General features: G+C 42.2%; 2 protein-coding genes and 1 non-coding gene across 5 annotated transcripts in view; 2 read left to right on the forward strand and 1 right to left on the reverse strand.

The window, feature by feature from the left end:
- Position 1: 1 nt before the first annotated feature.
- LOC139371040 (uncharacterized) lies at positions 2–3,102 on the forward strand. 2 transcript variants are annotated; one of them, XM_071111077.1, is made up of 2 exons: positions 2–408; positions 649–3,102. In XM_071111077.1, exon 2 carries the CDS (start codon positions 657–659, stop codon positions 2,370–2,372), a length of 1,716 nt encoding a protein of 571 aa, XP_070967178.1. In that variant the 5' UTR covers positions 2–408; positions 649–656; the 3' UTR covers positions 2,373–3,102. The 2 variants fall into 2 exon arrangements, with proteins under 2 accessions (XP_070967178.1, XP_070967177.1); XM_071111076.1 differs by having other exon boundaries at positions 2–84.
- Positions 3,103–11,814: 8,712 nt separating this feature from the next.
- Positions 11,815–11,975, reverse strand: LOC139371524 (U1 spliceosomal RNA). The gene has a single exon (XR_011627268.1). It is a non-coding gene; the product is annotated as a U1 spliceosomal RNA (small nuclear RNA).
- Positions 11,976–17,593: 5,618 nt separating this feature from the next.
- The window catches only part of LOC139371041 (SLIT-ROBO Rho GTPase-activating protein 3-like), a 117,922-nt gene continuing 112,088 nt past the window's right edge, over positions 17,594–23,427 (forward strand). For both annotated transcript variants that reach the window (XM_071111078.1, XM_071111079.1), the window contains exon 1: positions 17,594–18,031. In XM_071111078.1, the coding sequence (XP_070967179.1) occupies positions 17,965–18,031 (67 nt within the window). In that variant the 5' untranslated portion in view covers positions 17,594–17,964. The remainder of the gene's footprint in view (positions 18,032–23,427) is intronic.

The raw sequence follows: 23,427 nt of genomic DNA on the forward strand, positions 1-23,427 counted from the left end.
TCCGGGTTACAGCAACGAAAATAAAAAGTTCCGCGTTTCATATTCCTTTCTGATTTATCACTTGTTGTGGATTAATACAAATAGGTCAGTAGATAAACGTATTTTCGTTGACGTGTTATTATTATATTATCATGGATAAAGTTGCTTAGCGAACATTATATAGCTGTATTTACTAGCTTGTATAGCAGCTGGTGGCAAAAAGGTACATTTCCGGTAAATTTCCATGAAAATTTTCAACGGACTGTTTGTAATGTTGGGAATTTTAGAAGCACTTCTGTATTTTTTATGTGGAGAAACACGGTACTCTTTTTGAAAGGAGCCATTCTTTATACTTCAGCAATACATATATTATATTTGCTACATCAGGACAGGATCCCATTGTTAACGATATCCTCCCTAGTGAGTAAGGTACGTTGATTATGGTTTTGATTGATCATCTTGTTCTTTAAATAACTACACACGTATCTATTTCCACACAAGCTAAAACACATGCATATAAAAACATTTCAAGCCCAATAGGCTAATCATACTTCCAACTTATTGTTTTATTAATTTCCCAGTGTATACTGTAGGCTGCCTTTAACATTTTATGTTGTTTCATGCTGTTATGTGTTGGCTAATTTAAACATTCCCACTTTATTTCTATAGGGGGAAGAATGCCACGTTTAGTATCAGATGTGTGGAAGCATTTCACCCCAGCCATTAATGACGATGGGAAGACTATGTACATGTGCAACTACTGTACAAAGCAGTATGTAAAGAATGCCACAAAGTTGCAGGTGCATTTAACCAAATGCAAAAATGCAACATTATATCAAAGCGCACAAGAACCATTGTTCTGCCATACAATGGAAGACCACAGCCAGAAGAATGCCGATGAGTGCCTGGCTCGAGCTGTATATGCCACCGGCTCACCCCTCATGCTCAGTGAGAATGTGTACTGGAAGAGATGTTTCAATGTTATTTGCCCTGGATACTCTCCTCCAAACAGAGATGCTCTGTCTACTAATTTACTGGAAGCTGAGTTCAACAGAGTGCAAGGAAAGGTGAAGGAAACAATAGAGAAGGCAGACAGTGTTGCTGTTGTCTCCGAAGGGTGGTCAAATGTACAAGGGGATGGCATCATAAACTACATAGTCTCTACTCCTCTACCATTGGTTTTCAAGACGACAGACAAAAAGGACAACACACACACGAGCACGCACATTGCTGATGAGCTGAAGGCTGTAATCAATGACGTTGGACCACAGAAGGTGTTTGCTGTTGTTACTGATAGTGCTGCAAACATGAAGGCTGCCTGGGCACAAGTGGAGGAGGCCTACCCTCACATTACACCTATTGGGTGCATGGTTCATGGGCTTAACCTACTCATCAAGGACATCATGAGTTTGCAAACAATGGAAACACTATACAAGACAGCCAAGCAAGTTGTACAGGATGTCAGGAGCAAAGAGGAAGTGTCAGCAACCTACAGCAATAAAAATACAAAGAAAAATAACTCCACACTGAAACTGACCTGCAACATTAGATGGGCTGGGGTTGTCACCATGTACAGCAACCTTCTGAAAGACAAGGAGTCTCTGCAAGAAATGGCAAGATCACAGTCTGTGGAAATTGAAATCTCCATCAGGAAAATACTGCTTGATGATGTGTTTTGGGAGAGAGTGGTTCGCAATCTTACGCTACTCTCACCGATCGCATTTGCCATTGATCAGATTGAAGGAGAGGATGCTGTCTTGTCAGATGTTCTCAGGCTTTTTGCTGATTTAAAAGACAAAATCAGCACAGCCCTCCCTTCAGCCTTGCTACTCAACACAGAGGAGACGGCAGTTGTTCGATTTCTGGAGCTGTGTGGAGAGTTTTGTATCAAGCCAATTCACGCTGCAGCATACATGCTGGATCCAAAGCATATTGGGAAACAAATACTTTCTGGAGAACAGATCAACAGCGCATACTATGTGATTTCTACCCTCTCACACCACCTCAATCTTGATGAGGGCAAAGTTCTGGCAAGTCTGGCAAAGTTTTCTACCAAGCAAGGCCTTTGGAATGGGGATGGGATATGGCAATCATGCCAGCACATTTCTCCCTACACCTGGTGGAAGGGTCTCTGTGCATCTGAGGCCCTGTCACCCATCGCCTCTGTGATCCTTCAGATCCCACCAACATCAGCAGCTTCTTTGCGCCTCAGAGCATTCTTTGGGAAAACCAAAACAAAGGTGGGCAACAGTTTAACAAACAACAGAGTGGAGAAATTGGTGGCTATTAGGGCGAACCTTAACCTTTTTGAGCCAGGAACAGAACTAGGGTCCAGCACACAGCTTCAGAGTGACACAAAGGAGGACATGGACATTAAATCAGAGTCTGAGTGAACAACTAAGGATGAAAAAAGGACAAAATATGAACAACGAGCTTAATAAGTGGACAGGTCATTTTTTTTACAATGTACAATGTTAGGCTACTGTTGGATTCTAGCTTGAAGTATGCTTATTCATGTTACCATACCAGAACTTATTGATTACTTTACATGTATAAGGAATGTGTCAATGAAGGGTACAGAGGAACTCTGTGTGTGGAAAGTTACTGAGTGATATGGAAAGTTACCGAGAGGGAAAAGGGAAAGTGCAGAAAGTTGATATTCTGTTCAAATATGTTATCGTGGAATATGAATGTTCCTAAGGAGGGAGGCAAAGGGCAACAGTAGTCTAGTTTTAGTACCTGATAAGGCAGGTCAGTTGCTGCGGAACCAGGACCACGAGGGATGTGGAACTCAACTCGAGATAAGGTCAACAGTTGAAGACAAAATACACTGCTGGGAGGTGGGCCACAGAGGCCCACCATGAAGGCCATCTGAACACAGTCCTATCTCACGCACACATATTTCCAAGCCCATGAGGGTCCTAGACTTAGGCAGGGCCATGACAATACCAGTAAGAGGAATCTACTATGTTTCTGCCTAACAACAGACACTACTTTCCTATCTTAGACATGCAAGGAGATGACTCTGCCTAGTTGGAAGGTATAAAGATGTGCTTGTGTGACTTGTATGTTGTCTTTGCAGCTGTATGACCCAGTGGGTGAATAAACTTGGTTTGAGCTTTTCTTAGTTGTTCATTTGAGTTTTTACTCTGTTCAGAACCTAGCACTACTCAATTGAAGTTCAAAACCTAAGTAAATCCTGTTATTTGTATGGAAGAGTAAGTCTTATTTGATGACAAAGAGAACAAAAGAGTAAGTCAGTGTGCAAAAAATCCCCACAAAAAGTCCCATGGTATATTTCCCAATTGGAGATTTCCCAGGATTTCACAACCCTGGGCAGAGAGTATAGGAGGCATGCGATGAGTTTACAATAAATCACCAGAAGAGGGTGGTAGTGAACCACAGGTGAATAGACTAGATATAGGCATGCAGAACTGGCAAGCAGATAAACAGTCGACTGGGAATTAAAATATTGATTTGTTGGTTGTCTGATTTAAAAAAAACTCCAACAAAGGACTTCACATGTTACAGTGACAAGAATCGGATTATACCGCAAATAGCTTTACAGGCCTAAAGTTATTTGCAATCTATCTGGATGTGAGCAATAACTTATGTAACTTAAAGTTACATTAAGAATACCACACCTGGCCCTTGCCAAGCCCAACGTTATTGGCTAAACCCAATCTAAGGGAATTGTTTTGCTATGCTTCATTAAAAGCAGTTTTGTACTATAAACATCTTCTAGCCTTCCTAGAAAAGGAGGGCTGAACAGGCCCCCATTAACATAGACGGGACTGAAGTGGAGCGGGTCGAGAGTTTCATGTTCCTTGGTGTCCACATCACCAACAGACTATCATGGTCCAAACACACCAAAACAGCTGTGAAGAGGACACGACAACTCCCATTCCTCCTCAGGAGACTGAAAAGATTTGGCATGGGTACCCAGATCCTTAAAAAGTTATACAGCTGCACCATCGATAGCATCCTGACCGGTTGCATCACCGCCTGGTATGGCAACTGCTCGGCATCTGACTGTAAGTCACTACAGAGGGTAGTGTGTAAGGCCCAGTGCAATACTGGGGCCAAGCTTCCTGAAATCCAGGGCCTACAGTTTAAGTCTGAAGTTTACATACACTTAGGTTGGAGTAATTAAAATTAGTTTTTCAACCACTCCACAAATGTCTTGTTAATAACAAACTATAGTTTTGGCAAGTCGGTTAGGACATTACTTTGTGCATGACACACGTAATTTTTCCAAAAATTGTTCACAGACCGATAAGAAATCAGCCAAGACCTCAGAAAAACAATTGTAAACCAAAAATATGGTTCATTCTTGAGAGCAATTTCCATATGCCTGAAGGAACCACGTCCGTCTGCACAAACAATAGTACGCAAGTATAAACACCATGGGGCCACGCAGTCGTCATGCCGCTCAGGAAGGAGCTTTGGTGCGAAAAGTGCAAGTCAATCCCAGAACAACAGCAAAGGACCTTGTGAAGAAGCTGGAGGAAACAGGTACAAAAGTATCTATATCCACAGTAAAATGAGTGTGAAAAGTGCAAATCAATCCCAGAACAACAGCAAAGGACCTTGTGAAGAAGCTGGAGGAAACAGGTACAAAAGTATCTATATCCACAGTAAAATGAGTCCTATATCGACAATCTTAAAGGCCGCCCAGCAAGGAAGAAGCCACTGCACCAAAACAGCCATAAAAAAAAAACATCTACGGTTTGCAACTGCACATGGGGACAAAGATCGTACCTTTTGGAGAAATGTCCTCTGGTCTGATGAAACAACAATAGAACTGTTTGGCCATAATGACCATCGTTTTGTTTGGAGGAAAAAGGGAGAGGCTTGCAAGCCGAAGAACACCATCCCAACCGTGAATCACAGGGGTGGCAGCATCATGTTGTGGGGGTGCTTTGCTGAAGGAGGGACTGGAGCGCTTCACAAAATAGACGGCATCATGAGGAGGTAAATGATGTGGATATATTGAAGCAACATCTCAAGACATCAGTCAGGAAGTTAAAGCTAGTCGCAAATGGGCCTTCCAAATGGACAGTGACCCCAAGCATACTTCCAAGTTGTGGCAAAATGGCTTAAGGACAACAAAGTCAAGATATTGGAGTGGCCATCACAAAGGCCTGACCTCAATCCTGTAGAAAATTTGTGGGCAGAACTGAAAAAGCGTGTGCGAGCAAAGGAGATCTACAAACCTGACTCCGTTACACCAGCTCTGTCAGGAGGAATGGGCCAAAATTCACCCAACTTATTGTGGGAAGCTTGTGGAAGGCTACCCAAAACGTTTGACCCAAGTTAAACAATTTAAAGGCAATGTTACCAAATACTAATTGTGTGTATGTAAACTTCTGACCCACTGGGAATGTGATGAAAGAAATAAAAGTTTAAATAAATAATTCTCTCTACTATTATTCTGACATTTCACATTCTTAAAATAAAGTGGTGATCCTAACTGACCTAAAACAGGGATTATTTAAATGGATTAATTGTCAGGAATTGTGAAAAACTGAGTTTAAATGTATTTGGCTAAGGTGTTTGTATATACTAGGCGTTGTCAGAGGAAGGCCCAAAAAATGGTCAAAGACTACAGTCACCCAAGTCAAAGACTGTTCCCTCTGCTACCGCAAGGCAAGTGGTACTGGAGCGCCAAGTCTAGGAGCAAAAGGCTCCTTAACAGCTTCTACCCCCAAGCCATAAGACTGCTGAATAACTAATCAAATGGCCACCCTGATTATTTGCATAGTGTAAGGGTTGTTGTCGGTGGAAGAAGGATCAGACCAAAGTGATAAGTGTTCATGATGATATTTAATTGAAACAAACACTGAAATACAAAACAATAAACAATGTGAATAAACTGAAAACCGAAACAGTACCGTGTGGCCCAAACACTCACATGGAAACAAACACCCACAAACCAAAAGTGAAACCCAGGCTACCTAAGTATGATTCTCAATCAGAGACAACTAACGACACCTGCCTCTGATTGAGAACCCTACTAGGCCAAACACAAAAACCAACATAGAAAAACAAACATAGACTGCCCACCCCAACTCACGCCCTGACCATACTAAAACAAAGAATAAACTAACAGAACTATGGTCAGAACGTGACACATAGTTACTTTACAAATTACCTTGACTAACCTGTATCCCACAACATTGACTCAGTACCGGTACCCCCTGTACATAGCCTCATTGTTATGTTCATTTATTGTGTTACTTTTTGATTGATAATATTTACTAAATACATTTGTTTTTCTTAACTCTATTTCTTGAACTGCATTGTTGGTTAGGGGCTTGTAAGTAAGCATTTCACGGTAAGGTCTACCTACACCTGTTGTATTCGGCGCATGTCACAAATAACATTTGATTTGATCACCCTAACTCAACACTGAGTGGGTGAAAATGAATGCATGAATTGAAATTCTAAAAAGAGAAAAGAGAGAGAAAGAATAGAAACAACACCATGGCAGCCTGTATCACAGGACTGGGTTTCTGTGGTCCAGATTGGATTGTTTGTTGCTCCCTGCTGCAAGGGGGCTGGAGGGGCTGGAGCTGCCTGCCCACCTGAAAGATCCATCCACCAAACACGATCCTCTGTTACCCCTCACACACTCCACTTTGTCAGCCATTCCACACACACACACACACACACACACACACACACACACACACACACACACACACAAATATATTTTTTAAAGTGGGTAGCTTATCAAAACTGCTGTATTTGTTTGACATCTTTCTCCCAGGCCAATATACGTTTCATAGCGTACGTTCTGTTTATAATTAGGGGAACCTGACAGCTTGCCCAGGAAAATGAGCACTCAATGGAAGGGTGGCCATGAGAACTGTATTTCCTCTCAGTCTATCCACTGTTTTCCAGAAAAGGAATGAAAAAGTAGGTCTAACTGACATTAGCAATATTTATGTTTGATAAAATGGCTTATTATTATGCTGTATAAGACATGCCATATCCAAGAGGGAGGGATGAAAGCCTATAATGTTTAAACAGTGTCACCTCTGCTCTCTTGAGGAATCATGCATTCGTCTTTTTCATGCTTAGGATATATTGCATACACCCCTTTATTTGTTTGTTCAGACCATAGTTGTAGTCTGGTCAGTCCTACACATCTGGGGTTTTGAAAATCAACCCTCACTTTCCTTTCACCACCCATCCTTAGCACTTATCCATACTTATCCAGTAAACGGGGAGTAGAATAACTGTTCCTGTATGTCACATCTACATCTTTGATGAATTGTCCCTTGTGAAAGTGTGACGAGACGAGCAGCAGCGCTTGTCATCGGCTGGAAGTCTAGTTCAGTGCTTGAGTTAACTCTCATCTATCATCGAACACCAGACCAGCTATACTGTATATTGGGGAACATCCCACAGAACGTGCCTTTTTTTCTTTGTGAAAAGTGGTGAACAGATAGTGGTATTGCAACTACATGTTACAACTAGCCAGGTATAATAAGGGCTCAGAGTTTTCCCTGGTCATGGTCAGGAAAAGGCTCTAATTGTAACTAAGTTTGCAAGAAGCACACCATCCTGCACTATTCTTAATACTGTACATGTGAAGCCATAACAATCAAACATAATTTGAGTTTGCTAATTAAGCTAATAGAGTTTTGTACTCCTCCATGTTAAAAGTCACACATAGATTAGTCTGTGTGGAGTCTGAGAGGACCGTGGGTGTTTGTTGACGCCAGAGAAAGAACACTCCCACACAGCAGGTGGCTACATGGTGCTGCAGACAGAGGGTCAGAGAAATCTATACAAAAACTATCTCAAACTGCAGGAACTTTAAACATATAGGTAAGTTCTAGATCAAATCCATCAGTATTATATGAAATAATGTTATTAGTCAAATAAGTGATATGAGAGGAGGATAGATAGAGGCTTATAAAAACCCAATAGAACACATGGTGAGATCTGGTAACTCATCTCAGGGTTAAGTATGAGGTACCTCTATGTGTTTGTACCAAACAGTCCTGTCCATCCCTATTATAGTCCTCTATCAGCATCCCACAGCCCTGGGGTCACTCATAAGAGGCCACAGTGACACTCTCCTTTTGTCTGCCCCTCCCCTCTGGTCCATCCAATCAGCACAATTAGAGCTTCCACTCCTGCCACTTCTGCTGAGTGTCAGATGGCCACGGAGTGTCTGTCTGGATAACTATACTCACACTCAATGTACGTTCCAAATGGCACCCTATTCCCTATAGGCCCTGGTCAAAAGCAGTGCACTATAAAGGGAATAGGGTAACATTTGGGAGGTACCCTCTGACACTTCTCCTCTATTCTCAGTGTTGGGCCTATAATCTCCCACTGAGTGAAGCTGAGAATGCAGGCTCTGGCTCTCCAGCATGACTTTATTCACTAGCATGAAATGGAGCTCTAAGCAATCACGTATGATAAAGGAAAAATCCTTAGGGATTTAGAAGGTCTTTGGTGAGAGTGTTCCACAGGGTCTCTCTCAATGTGCTATTACTCATAAGGGGATAAGTGACTGCTAGACGAGCTGTGCTAATAAGATTCTATACCTGCTTTTAAGTCAATATGATCACATATGCACTTCATTTCTAGTTTGTAGCATTGACCAAACACTGCATGGTTTAAATAGGTATACATCTTTGTTATACATACAGAGGAGGAATACTGAGGATTCTAGTTTCATATGAATCAGGTAATTCAAAGGGTCCCACTGGATGTTTTGTCATATTACTATATTTACTTGTACTTCATGTACAAAAGCACTAGCTCTTCATTTTTATACACAGGGCTCCTCACAACTTTGTGTGTGTTGTGTGCCATCTGGGGAAGTTAAGTAATGAGAGCAGAAGACACATTTATTTTATTCACTGTACCATGGAAAATAAAGATGTACTCTATTCAGGGCTGTGAAACGATAGAAAACATTTAACCGAGGTAATTGCAGGATTTGCTGTGATTAACCATGATTAAGAGTCTATGATCCAAGTAACATAACAACAATCCCCATCAAAATCTGTCAATCTAAGCTACAGATCTCTGCGTCTCAGTCCACCGAATCTGCCTATGTTGGCCTTTCGCATCTGCGGTGGAAGGTGGCCGAACTTGGTGGCCGAACCGTGAGACATCCTGAAAATGTTTTAAAAAATATATAAAAATAATTGGTCTTCTCACGTCTGTAGCATCCGAACGGTTTGGTCTGCAAATTAAAATGACCACTCTGTGGAAACAGAACACGATGGTGTTCTTCGTTTTGAACTATGACCCCCACAAGTGTCACGGGACTCATCTGAAGGTAACCCATATAAATTAATGGAAGTATGGAGGTAGTTTTGTGCCAACAAAAATGAGGGGTTAAATGTGTGTCCAAAAAAACTACAATATATTACTGAGCTTTCTTTAGATCTCCTAAATATAGGACAGGCACTTCAAAACCTTATTATTACTATTGGACTGTCTTTTTAACTGACTTTTTTTCCATTCATGAATGTGTTATTCAATGCGTTTATATGGGCTATAGTAGAGAAAAAAGAAGAAACCCGCACACTGATCTTGCTAATATCACTGCTCTTTATTAAGCTTTACGTATTGGCCCCATGGTCCTCGCCAGAGCTTTTCTGTGCATGTTTACAATCTGCACCCCTATGCAGACATCGCTCCCTATGGGCGAAATTCAATATTTGTTCAAGTAATATTTCTATATAAAGCATTACAAGAATTATGAAAAACGGTGCACTAAAATTACAAAAAGTTAACTGATTAACTTTGACAGCCCTAATTGTGTTATGTTGTACTAAGCATTTGCAGAAACCTGGCATCAGGGACATTATCAGGGAACTCCTGAAAATGATTGACCATAGTATTAGACCGCCACTCCTCCCCCTTGGATTTCCGTCAAGGCCTTTAGTAAACTAGAAAGAGTCCCGAGCCTCTCTCACTTAGTTGAACAAATTAAATTCAGTGACTCATAAATTGAATTCACTTAACAGTGACAAAGAACAATACAGATCCCAGTGCAGCTGAGATCCAGATGTGGATCATAAAATAAAAACTTTGAGGCCAGTTTATGATGCAGGAAATATTGAAGATTTCTAATGAGTGTACAGGGGCACGTATGTCTTGGGTAATGACAATTAATAGGACCATAACGAGACATGTTTCTTTTATGTATTTTCATAAGGTGGAATAGAATGGGTAACTAACAATGCCAACGAATAGGTATTGTTATGGAATTCCCCTACCTGTGTGTAACTTTGAGGTTGCCTTATTCCTGCGATGCTAGCGGGTCACAAACCAGCAAATACGGCGAGCAGGGTCGCTCTCTTTCAGGTATCATTTTTTTTCTTCTGTTCCAGTGAATGTTGTTATTTTATAGTAATTATTTGGCATGGATTTTTCATTTTTCACCAAAGATATCAGCTATGTCAGCAGTCATCTCATGCATATTTCTTGTCACTGTAAAGGGCAGACCTTCGCGAAAATGTCATTTTGGTGAACTGAGAGAGAATCTAAACTTAATCAATATGAAGCGAATGCAACCCAACGCTGGCACCCACCGCATCGAATCAATAGACAGAAAGTGACATGACTCATTTTATTTTCCATTCAGGTATGACATGTCTATTGTGAGTAACAATGTTTATGGACTGTGAGGAAACCAATCCTACACTGGAGAAAGTACTGTATATAGCTCTCATTAGGGATTCCTCTGAGCCTGGGAGTGTACAGCGCCTTAGTCATTTCTCAGGGATTATTGGTAATATGAAAGGCTATAATGTCCATGCAAAGCCATCCCTGGATGGATTAAGTGAGCGAGTGAGAGGAGAAGAGATGAGAGGAAAATTATGGATCTCTCCTGGAAGCTTATCCCCCTCTCTGCAATCTCATACCTCTGATGAGCCCTGACTTCTGACCTCCAGCAGTCAAAGGTCAAGTCGGGTATTCACACTCGCTCACTCCTACCTCTTTACTTCAACAGATGATTACACTCTCCTTTCTCCCAGTGGTATAATATGTACGAAATTTATTATTAATTTAGCTACTGATCCCAAGGTGTAATATTGCTGGATTTTACACTATTTGGATATTTCACTTATAGTTTTTTGGGGGAATATTCCCAAGCAGAGATAATATGCTGCATTTGTAAAGAGACACCCCTTTTTCATATCCAGTTTGTATAAAGTTAGTTGTAATAGTTGTTTCATATTATAGAAAGTATCTACAGAGAAACACCACAGCACCACAGAAATTAACCTCAATGTAGGGTTTCAAATACCAAAGTGTCATATTATATTCATTATTTCTCTCTCTTACAGTATGATTCTAATTCTGTTTCTCTGACAAGGCCCAGACAGAATCCCTGGGTGTGGACATTGTTTCCCTTGTGCCTCAGTTTGGTGTGGAGACTAGCAGTGGCTCCCACTCTGGCTCTTTAGAATGAAATACTGAACATGCTTCACAATGGATCTTTGTGCCGGAAAAACAGTGAAGTCATAGTTTCCCAGGCTTCCTCCCCCCTGAGATGCCTAGCAATGAGGGGGAGAAGGGAGGGGGAGAGGCTCAGATTTTTTTTGTGGTAAACAAAGGATCAGAATCCATCGGGGTGTCACTCTGGTCTTCTAGGGGTCTTCTTCTCCAAGTCTCTTAGCGCTTCAACACAGCTGGTCAGCATCACAGGTGAATAATGGGTCTCCCCCTCCTCTTTTCTCTGTTTTCCTCACTGACCAGTGACTAGTTCAGTTTAGAAGCTGTTTTTAGAGAACAACCTCACTTCATACAAACTTATCAACACTAACAGTAAAATGAGTAGCTAAGCGCACTCCTGAAATCTATTTTTATGCTCTGACTACCACAAATGATGCAGTGGAGATTGCCACATTTGGAGAATTTGCAACGGTCAGCACAGCCGGAGTGCAGCAGCTGAGCCTCTCCCTGGGTGAATCTCCTTCATGATTAAGGTGTCTGCCCTGCCAGGTAAGTATATCTGTAATTTCATTCATGTATTTTTCATTCAGACACTATGGTAAAAGGTCAAAGGTCACAATGATGTTCATGCATCAGCTCATACAGCTACTATTACTTACCGGGCTGTGTATTCTCCTTAGGCAGGTGTTCATCAGCCAGAAAATATCTTCAGACAGCACTGGGCCGGTAAGCAGGGTGGAGGGAGAAACCACATCCTATTTTTGGCATCTTTATTCCTGAGGCATGAGGGGCATGTTCAGAGTTTGCCCAGACAAGCAGGAATTTACGTTCTGGGGGCTTAGAGAGCCACTCTCTCAGATCAATTAGACTCTCCAGACAGACTGTTTCATCTCCACATCTAATTTATGTACTAGCATGTCTTCATAGGAGGAAGCACTGTGCCAAGCTCATGTCACAACCCACTCCCACTGACAAGGCTCAGGCACAATTATGAGCTTTACACTTGAGTGCCATCACGGTAATTTAAAAGCCATTATCTACCTATCTTCCAATAATTAATGGAGGGTGATACGTAAACAGTTTGCGCATCTGCTAAGACAACCTCTGACTCATCTTGTAGGGTGGTAATGCGATTGACGGACATTATTTTCCAATTAAAAGTGTCAAGAGAGGAGGGTCTTGAATCATTTAAAAAATGTTGTTTGTTTTACTCTACCTTACATTGGTCTGCAGAGTCCATATCTGGAACAATTTGTACATAAAATCTGATGTATATAAAGATGTGAGACAGTAAGATGTCTCACGGCCAAGGGAGATGGCAGGAAGTCTTTCAAGTGAAGTCAGGCATTTCTTATAGAGCAATGTGCAGTGTTCAGCAGAATACTTGGATATTTACAAATAGATCCACAAAAAGAAGAAAAATATATAATAAACTCAGGACTGTGGAGACTGGGATGAAAAAGGCATGTAGGAACCACCTGGAATGAAGTCAAGAAAACCGCCCAGAACAGAATTCGCTGGAGATGCACCGCTGAGGCCCTTTGCTCCACTAGGAGCTGAAAATAACGAGTCAAGCGAGTCAAGTTATGCGCATACATGACTGCCATCCCCCATTTAACATAGCAGACAGATGTACAGGAAGGAGGAGCCAGCCTACAAACAAAGATGACAAATTTTGACACTACTGTAAAACATCAAGCGCATATGTGGTATAGGTTTAATTGACTGAACACTTGAACTAAAAGTGAGAATCAGATGTGTGTGAATGATTCAGAATGGAGCACTGCTATTTTTCATTGTGTTGTTTATAATAACGTAATAGTACTTCATCTTTATAGCCGTCTCCAATCAGAGTTTTGAGTTTCATCAATCCTACAGTATATTCCTTTGCTTCTAATGTGTGCTAGACCATTTTTCACACTCAGATCCAGAGCCAACACAATGTTTAGAACTCAGTTTTAATAACATTGGCACAGCCAGCAAAACATTCACATCTTTGCTGCCATGCCTATAATCATCATCTTCTGCATGTGTAACACATTGCAGTACTTGCATCTATGACGCCTCCATTTAGCAAAACAACCTACAGATCCAACATACAATGAGTGAGTGTTTGTGTGCAATCCTTCATGTGAGGGATTGTTTTTCATCTAACCTTTATTATTATTATTATTATTATTATTACATCTAAACAGAGCACAGAAAGATGGGCAACTCCTGGAATGAGATGGAGAAGACTGCCCAAAGTTAAGTTTGCTGGAGAAGCATCGTTGACGGCCTACTGTATGTTGTTCATGGGGCGATGGGCATAAATAAGTCAATTATTAATCTTTATTTAAAGCAGGAAGTGCCATGAAGACAAAGAATGATTTCCAACAGAGACTTGGAATTGAGTTTCAATGATATTAAAGAGGTGTTGATGTATAATCCCAGTCACATTGACGGAATAGGATTCATGTAGGGTAGCCTAGTGATTAAGAGTGTTGCCCCAGTAACCAAATGGTCTCTGGTGTGAATCCTCAAGCCGACTAGGTGAATAATCTGTAGATGGGCCCTTGAATAGGCACTTAACCCTGGAACAAACAGCACAAGCCTACCTTTAACTATCAACACTACACTGACCTTGCACACCTATGTACCCCTTACACACACACATTGGCTTTCTACTTGCATATTAAAGCAACATGCAGTCATGTACAGTTCCCACAAGGACTTACATACCCCCAGACCTTTTCCCATCACATCCCCCTACCGATACATGACTGTTGCCCTGCCACCCCACTACAGGACCTATTAGCATCCAAGATGGCGTAGTAGTCGGACGTGTGTTTTGTCTTGTCCCGTGTAAATATTGTTTTATCTATCGTTTTCCTCATTTTCTTCGTATATATTTTAATCTCACTTTCCATCTACGGACTGAATATACACTCCTGCAACCCACCTCACTCAATGTGGTACGGATCTGCTATTTTTATACTTTAGAACCAGAACCCCCATCTGAAGCTAGCCAGCTAACTAGCTACTAGCTAGTAGTCAGTTAGCCACTGCTAGCAGTCTTCACCGTTAACTCGGACACCAGCAAGCCTCAGCTCGGTCAATACCTGCCAGTCTGCATTGCGCGATATTGTCCCAGAGCATATCGGAATGCTTCTTCTCTACCACATCTCTGGATTTCTACCGCAAGCTCTGAACCTTTACACCGGATCATTGCAGCTAGCCAGCTGCAATCCGAGTGGCTACTCCTAGCTAACGTCTCTGTCCTGAAGCAAGCACCAGTTAGCCTTGAGCTAGCTTCGAGCTAGGCCCATCTCCCGGCTTGCCAAAGAGGTCCATCAGCTAATTCTTGGGTACAATACCTCTTTTGCCAATTGGCCTGGACCCTTTATTGCCGACACAGAGCCCCGCCGATCCATCACGACTGGTCAGCCGACGTAATCGTCCGAGGTGGTTTCAACAGGCTCTTCCGTTGCAACGTCGCCGATGGCCCATCGGCTAGCTCCAGCCCGCTAGCTGTCTGAATCGCTGTGTCTCCAGCTCGCCTCGCGTAGTAGCAATTACTGAATCGGCTCCCCGATTCACATATTGCTACTCATTGGACCCTATGATCACTCGGCTACACATGCCTCTCCCTAATGTCAATATGCCTTGTCTATTGCTGTTTTGGTTAGTGATTATTTTCTTACTTCACTGTAGAGCCTTAGACAGCCCTTTTGTCCCACCCCCCACACATGCGGTGACCTCACCTGGCTTAACTGCTGACTCTAGAGACAAAACATCTCTCATCGTCACTCAATGCCTAGGTTTACCTACACTGTACTCACATCCTACCATACCCTTGTCTGTACATTATGCCTTGAATCTATTCTTCCACGCCCAAAAATCTGCTCCTTTAACTCCCTGTTCTGAACGCACTAGACGACCAGTTCTTATAGCCTTTAGCCGTACCCTTATCCTACTCCTCCCATGTTCCTCTGGTGATGTAAAGGTTAACCAAGGCCCTGCAGTCCCCAGCACCACTCCCATTCTTCTGTAACCGTAAAAGCCTTGGTTTCATGCATGTTAACATCAGAAGCCTCATCCCTAAGTTTCTTTTATTCATTGCTTTAGCACACTCTGCCAACCCAGATGTCCTAGCCATGTCTGAATCCTGGCTTAGAAAGGCCACCAAAAATCCTGACATTTCCATCCCCAACTACTACATTTTCCGACAAGATAGACCTGCCAAAGGGGGCGGAGTTGCAATCTACTGCAGAGATAGTATGACAGAACTCTGCAGGCTATCCAGGTCTGTGCACAAACAGTTTGAGCTTCTACTTTTAAAAATCCACCTGAAACAAGTCTCTCACCGGTGCCGCTTGTTATAGACCCCCCTCAGCCCCCAGCTGTGCCCTGGACACCATATGTGAATTGATTTCCCCCCATCTATCGTCAGAGTTCATACTGTTAGGTGACTGGGATACGCTTAACACCCCGGCCGTCCTACAATCTAAGCTAGATGCCCTCAATCTCACACAAATTATCAAGGAATTTACTAGGTACAACCCTAAATCTGTAAACATGGGCACCCTCTTAGATATCATCCTGACCAACTTTCCCTCTAAAGACACCTCTGCTATCTTCAACCAGGATGTCAGCGATCACTGCCTCATTGCCTGCGTCCGTAATGGGTCCGCGGTCAAACTACCACCTCTCATCATTGTCAAACGCTCCCTAAAGCAATTGAGCGAGCAGGCCTTTCTAAATCGACCTGGCCCGGGTATCCAGGAAGGATATAGACCTCATCCGTCAGTAGAGGATGCCTGGTTGCTCTTTAAAAGTGCTTTCCTCACCATCTTAAATAAGTATGCCCCGTTCAAAAAATGTAGAACTAACAACAGATATTGCCCTTGGTTCACCCCAGACTTGACTGCCCTTGACCAGGTCATCTATAAGATTTTTCTATTGTGTTATTGACTGTACTTTTGTTTATATGTAACTCTGTGTTGTTGTTTGTGTCGCACTGCTTTGCTTTATCTTGGCCAGGTCGCAGTTGTAAATGAGAACTTGTTCTCAACTGGCCTACCTGGTTAAATAAAGGTGAAATAATAATAAATAAATATCAAGTGTGTGTGATAACAGTGTGTGATGTCTGCACACATTAACGTGAGAGTCCGATGACAGCAGAGGTTCCCCTCACCACAATGGTGTGGTCCAAGCACACCATGACAATCGTGCAGAGGGTACGACAACACCTATTCTCCCTTAGGAGACTGAAAAGATTTGGCATTGGTCCTCAAAGGTTCTATTGCTGCACCATTGAGAGCACTGGTTGCATCACTACCTGGTATGGCAACTGCTCAGACTCTGACCGCACTACGGCACTACAAAGGGTAATGTGTATGGCCCAGTACATCACTGGGGCCAATCTTCCTCCCATCCAGGACCTCTATACCATGCGGTGTCAGAGGAAGGCCCTAAAAATTGTCAAAGACTCCAGCCAACCTAGTCATAGACTGTTTTCTCTGCTACTGCACGGCAAGCGATACCGGAGCACCAAGTCTAGGTCCAAGAGGCTTCTAAATAGCTTCTATTCCAAAGTCTTGAACATTAATCAAACGGCTACCCAGACTATTTGCATTGCCCCCCCCCCCCCCCCCCCTTTGCCTGCTGCATACTCTCTGCTTATTATCTAATAACTCTACCTACATATTACCTCAATTAGCTCGACTAACCGGTGCCCCTGCACAATACTGCTGCTATTTAAGTATTTGTTACTTTTATTTCTTATTTCTTTAGGTATGTTTCTTATAACTGCATTGTTGGTTAAGGGCTTGTAAGTAAGCATTTCACTGTAAGGTCTACCTACACCTGTTGTATTCTGCCATGTGACAAATAAAATGTGATATGATTTATGACGGAATAAGACTCTAACTGGCAGAATCAGACACTATTTAGCCGATATTGCAAGAAATCATATCAAATTAAAGAAAAACAACTGCCTAACAGATACCACATTTCTTGCAACAAAATGTGTGAGTGAGTGAGAGTAAGAGAGAGAGTTCTACAACGGGAGGAGACTCGCGTGACGTTCGACTCAATTCATCTGTCCCTGCAGCGCAAATTCTCAGAGCGCACAGCTAATCAAAGACTGGTCCACTGCGAACGCACAAATATTCATTTTTGGGCACTCTAGAAATAAAGATATCATCGAAATGGGTGAACGCCTAGCCTACATCCACGATCATTCTATTTCCATTATTTTCTTGCTTTGAGTAGAAGGGTTTTGTTTTTCTCCGCTGCAGCTTTTGCATTGGATGGCATGCTTTATCAAGAAAAGCGTAGTACTTCTCTTCAATATAAAATAGACATAGCCCTCTGCAGGTGAGCATTGGGGAGCTCACTATAGAATTTCGCGTTTCATTTCTTCATTAAGTGATTAGCATTACTTAACTTGAGTTTACATTTTTTGCATTGAGCTATTCGGACACAAAGAGCAGAGGACGGAGAACAACGCTGCTTGAGTCGAGAATCATCACAGAGGACCTCTTGCCCAAGCCCCCACGAAAAATGTCATCTCAAACCAGAGTCAAGAAGGACAAGGAGATCATAGGAGAATATGAAACGCAAGTCAAAGGTGCGTAATAAAGGATATGCAAATTCAGAAATGTTTTGACCTTGTGGAACTGCATCAATAGCCCTGCAAGCTAAATTACACGAGACAGAATTGGGGAAGCATAGGCTGGAGATCATTAGTAAATCGACGTTTAGCTTTTGTGCCTGCTTGGTCCCCTTACCAGTGCTGAGGGCTCGTCAAGTACTAGACATAGCGTCCATCACTGTGGTTTGGTCACCTTTTCTTCAGCATCCCTATCTATGTAGCTGTTTTGCATATAATTATATTGTACCCAGCCTTCAGGTGACAGGTTATCTGTCAATTAACTTCTATAGGCCCATTGATGAGGCTGCTGGACACGTGTTTGAGAGACCACGAACGTTCGAAAGCAGGTATCATATTACTGAGGTCAATTTTTATATTCACCCTAGAAGACGCCAGGGTAATAGACAAGGTTTAGAAACTCTGAGTCGGTCATGGGCTTTCATGGTCATGGGGGGGGGGGGGCTCCGTTAATTGCGCTCCTTTGTTTACATTTATTGAGCCTTTGAGTTCAGCCACACCACATTGCCTCTATATTAATGTCACTGGAGAAGCTAATAGCATCAATTTATATTGGTTATCAATTATATTTGAATACATTGTCTAAGTGCAACATCACTACAGTCCCTGGTTCGAATCCAGGCTGTATCACATCTGGCCGTGATTTGGAGTCCCATAGGGCGTTGCACAATTGGCCCAGCGTTGTCTGGGTTTAGGCTGGGGTAGGCTGTCACTGTAGCTAAAAATTTGCCTAGTTAAATAAAGGTTAAATAAAAAAATAAAAAATAAACATAGCATGACACCACTACAGCAGGGGGGCTCTGGTGGCATTCTCTCTCTGTCTGTCTCCTCTCTCTGTCAGGAAGAATATCCTGTAGGACAGGGATCATCAACTAGATTCAGCCGCTGGCCAATTTGTTTTTTTGAGCGGATGGCAGAACATAATTACAAATAATTTGTAGACTGCAAATTGACCTCAAGAAGCCCAAACAGATATAATATTTGACTAAAACATAATCATTTCAAAACTTGCCTACATTTGCAGATTATCACATACACTGAGTGTACAAAACATTAGGAACACCTGCTTCTTCCATGACAGATTGACTTGGTGAATCCAGGTGAAAGCTATGATTCCTTATTGATGTCAGCTGTTAAATCCATTTCAATCAATGTAGATGAAGGGGAGGAGACAGGTTAAATAAGGATTTTTAAGCCTTCAGACAATTGAGTATTGTGTATGTGTGCCATTCAGAGGGTGAATGGGCAAGACAAAAGATGTAAGTGCCTTTTGAACAGGGTATGGTAGTAGGTGCCAGGGGCACTGGTTTGAGTGTGTCAAGAACTGCAGCGCTGCTGGATTTTTCATACTCAACAGTTTCCCATATGTATCAGAATGGCCCACCACCCAAAGGACATCCAGCCAACTTGACACAACTGTGGAAAGCATTGCAGTCAACATGGACCAGCATCCCTGTGGAACGCTGTCGACAGCTTGTAGAGTTCATGCCCCAATGAATTGAGGCTGTTCTGAGGGAAAAAGGTGGTGCAACTTAATATTAGGAAGGTGTTTGTAATGTTTTATACACACAATGTGAATATCTCTATGAATGGGAATACTTTGAAACAGATTTCCAAAATTAATATCACTTGGAGCTGATTTGCTGGTGTTTTTACAGTCTTATGTCCCCCCCCAATTTGTATTTTTTATTTTTTAACAGAAAACTTACCCACAGGCTGCCAGTTGGGGATCCCTGCCCTACAGTATGTGTGTTTTCTGCCTGGCTGATGTTTACGAAGTGACTGTGCACCCTCAGAGCGTCAAGGTAGTGTGTGTGTGTGTGTGCGTGAGAGAGTAAGGCGGAGGGGAGGACGGTCTGTGCTGTCTGTGCTGCGACTGAACAACATGGCAGGTCCTGTGGGGTCTGTATCCAGGCTTACGTGGCTTCTACTCTGAAAGAGGTTTTACTCTCATAGGACATCTAACACTATCTCCCCAGAGTCCAGACAGGTGACACTAACAGATTTATTTTATTTGACTGATTGTCTTACCCTGGGCCAGACAGTGTCAAGGCCTGGTGACAATAGATGGTCATATTAGCCTTCCACTCACAGTTATTGTCTGTGATAAATTAGAAAGAATACAGTATACTCTCACTGTTTACACCCTTTAATAGTGTGGATGATCACACTTTCGCCTGCCTTCTAGCCTTCTGTTGCCTGGACCTGCCTCACTGCACTTTTTTATGGTGCCTTTGGAAAGTATTCACACCCATTTACTTTTTTCAATTGTTGTTACGTTAGTTTTATTCTAAAATTGATTCATTCCCCCCCCCCCTCAAATCTACACACAATACCAGATAATGACAAAGAAAATTTTTTTTTTAGAAATGTTTGCTAATTTATAAAAAGTATAAAAAATTTAAAAAAAACGGAAATATGACATTTACATAAGTATTCAGACCCCACAGAGGAACTCTACAGCTCTGTCAGTGACCATTGGGTTCTTGGTCACCTCCCTGACCAAGGCCCTTCTCCCCCGATTGCTCAGTTTGGCCAGGTGGCCAGCTCTAGGATGAGTCTTGGTGTTTCCAAACTTCTTCCATTTAAAAATGATGGAGGCCACTGTGTTCTTGGCAACCTTCAATGCTGCAGACATTTTATTACCCTTCCCCAGATCTGTACCTCGACACAATCCAGTCTCGACCTCTACGGACAGTTCCTTCAACGTCTTGGCTTGGTATTTGCTCTGACATGCACTGTCAACTGTGGGACCTTATGTAGACATGTGTGTGCCTTTCCAAATCATGTCCAATCAAATGTATTTACCACAGGTGGACTCCAATCAAGTTGTAGAAACATCTCAAGGATGATCAATGGAAACAGGATGCACCTGAGCTCAATTTCGAGTCTCATAGCGAAGGGTCTGAATACATATGTAAATAAGGTATTTCTGTTTTTTATTTGTAATACATTTGCAAACATTTCTAAAAACACGTTTATACTTTGTCATTATTGGGTATTGTGTGTAGATTGCTGAGGATTTTTAAAAATGTAATCTATTTTTGAATAAGTCTGTAATGTAACAAAATGTGGAAAAAGTCCAGGGGTCTAAATACTTTCCGAAGGCACTATATGTACAGTGCCTTGCGAAAGTATTCGGCCCCCTTGAACTTTGCGACCTTTTGCCACATTTCAGGCTTCAAACATAAAGATATAAAACTGTATTTTTTTGTGAAGAATCAACAACAAGTGGGACACAATCATGAAGTGGAACGACATTTATTGGATATATCAAACTTTTTGGCAACAATGCAAAACGTTATGTTTGGCGTAAAAGCAACACAGCTGAACACACCATCCCCACTGTCAAACATGGTGGTGGCAGCATCATGGTTTGGGCCTGCTTTTCTTCAGCAGGGACAGGGAAGATGGTTAAAATTGATGGGAAGATGGATGGAGCCAAATACAGGACCATTCTGGAAGAAAACCTGATGGAGTCTGCAAAAGACCTGAGACTGGGATGGAGATTTGTCTTCCAACAAGACAATGATCCAAAACATAAAGCAAAATCTACAATGGAATGGTTCAAAAATAAACATATCCAGGTGTTAGAATGGCCAAGTCAAAGTCCAGACCTGAATCCAATCGAGAATCTGTGGAAAGAACTGAAAACTGCTGTTCACAAATGCTCTCCATCCAACCTCACTGAGCTCGAGCTGTTTTGCAAGGAGGAATGAGAAAAAATTTCAGTCTCTCGATGTGCAAAACTGATAGAGACATACCCCAAGCGACTTACAGCTGTAATCGCAGCAAAAGGTGGCGCTACAAAGTATTAACTTAAGGGGGCTGAATAATTTTGCACGCCCAATTTTTCAGTTTTTGATTTGTTAAAAATGTTTGAAATATCCAATAAATGTCGTTCCACTTCATGATTGTGTCCCACTTGTTGTTGATTCTTCACAAAAAAATACAGTTTTATATCTTTATGTTTGAAGCCTGAAATGTGGCAAAAGGTCGCAAAGTTCAAGGGGGCCGAATACTTTCGCAAGGCACTGTACATAGTTCTGTTTCATTGATTTCAAAGTCTGAGATTATGGATCTAATAATGGATCACAGACTGAGATATTCGATTGGTATTTTAGGCCTGAGGTAAAGGCTTTTAGGGAATTCTGTCAGGGTTGCAGTTGGGGATTTGTAGTTTATTATTGTCAAGCGTGTTAATCTGTTATTCACCATGTTTATCACTGGGCTTGGCGAGACATGTTTTAAAAATTATATCAATGATGCAATTTCACCCAGTGCCATCCTAGATAATCCAGCCCGTGCTGCTGTCACTGTGTTCCTATGCATCTCAGAGTAGTGGCCGTGGGGTGAAATACAAAGGAGGCAAATAAGAGATTGAGCTGGATCATTGAGAATAATACTGTGAATTGTCTTCTACTACTGTAAGAATGGGAATACAGGGAATATTTTAGCATGCTAGAGAAGCCTGAACTCCTCAGAAATGCTGTATATAATGTAAGCCGTCCAAATGAACCATAAAGACAGAGGGGGTGGCGTATAACAATAAGGATGAACAAGAGACTGAACAGGCACCAAGAGAATGAGGAGAACCATCTTAAGCATCAGTGCTGCTAAGTGGGTTGAGTGGCAGAGTCAGTAAGTGAGAGAGGGAGAATTCCTCCCACCCACCTAGTCTCAGTTACTGTGCTGCAGGGGTTTATGGTTAATGATCCCCTGAGTCAACCCTCAGAAGCTAGGCTAGGAGGAGAGGAGTGTGAACTGCTACTGGAGGTTTATGGGTTGCTCTACAGCACCACTCTTACTTCTACTGGCGAAGGGTTGTATGTCTATTACTGCTGGTAATAATGGTAGTGAAACCTAATGTTGCCTTATATGGTGGTGTGACTTTAAATGATTTCTAGTAAATAACATCTTGTCTTCAGCTTGCCATTGGCCAGACTTCTCCAGTATGGCTCCTCTCTCTCTCTACCATGGCACTGTGCCGACTGGAAGGCCTTTTTGTTCATTCAACCATCTATTATTCAGCATACATCTGAAGCTGCCATGGGAGCCATTCTCTTGTTCTATAAAGCCTGGCTGTGTGTAAGACAAGGCCTTGAAAGAGAGCAAGGAAGAGACTGATGCTAATTTATGGAGAAATCCGCCTCTTCACTCATTCTCAGCTGCTTAACCACACAGAGGATCTCCAGCAATCAACACAAGGGGGCTCCGACATCCACGGCCTGTTGGTTTTGTTCATCAGTTGGTTAACAACAATGGCAGCGTCTCTTTCTGTCTGTAAGGCCCAACCACTGTGCTACCATAATGAGCTTCAGTTTAGAGATGGCACCTGACATGGTGAGTTATTG

This window comes from Oncorhynchus clarkii, chromosome 17, assembly GCF_045791955.1.
Source record: "Oncorhynchus clarkii lewisi isolate Uvic-CL-2024 chromosome 17, UVic_Ocla_1.0, whole genome shotgun sequence".
Classification (NCBI taxonomy): Eukaryota; Metazoa; Chordata; class Actinopteri; order Salmoniformes; family Salmonidae; genus Oncorhynchus; species Oncorhynchus clarkii.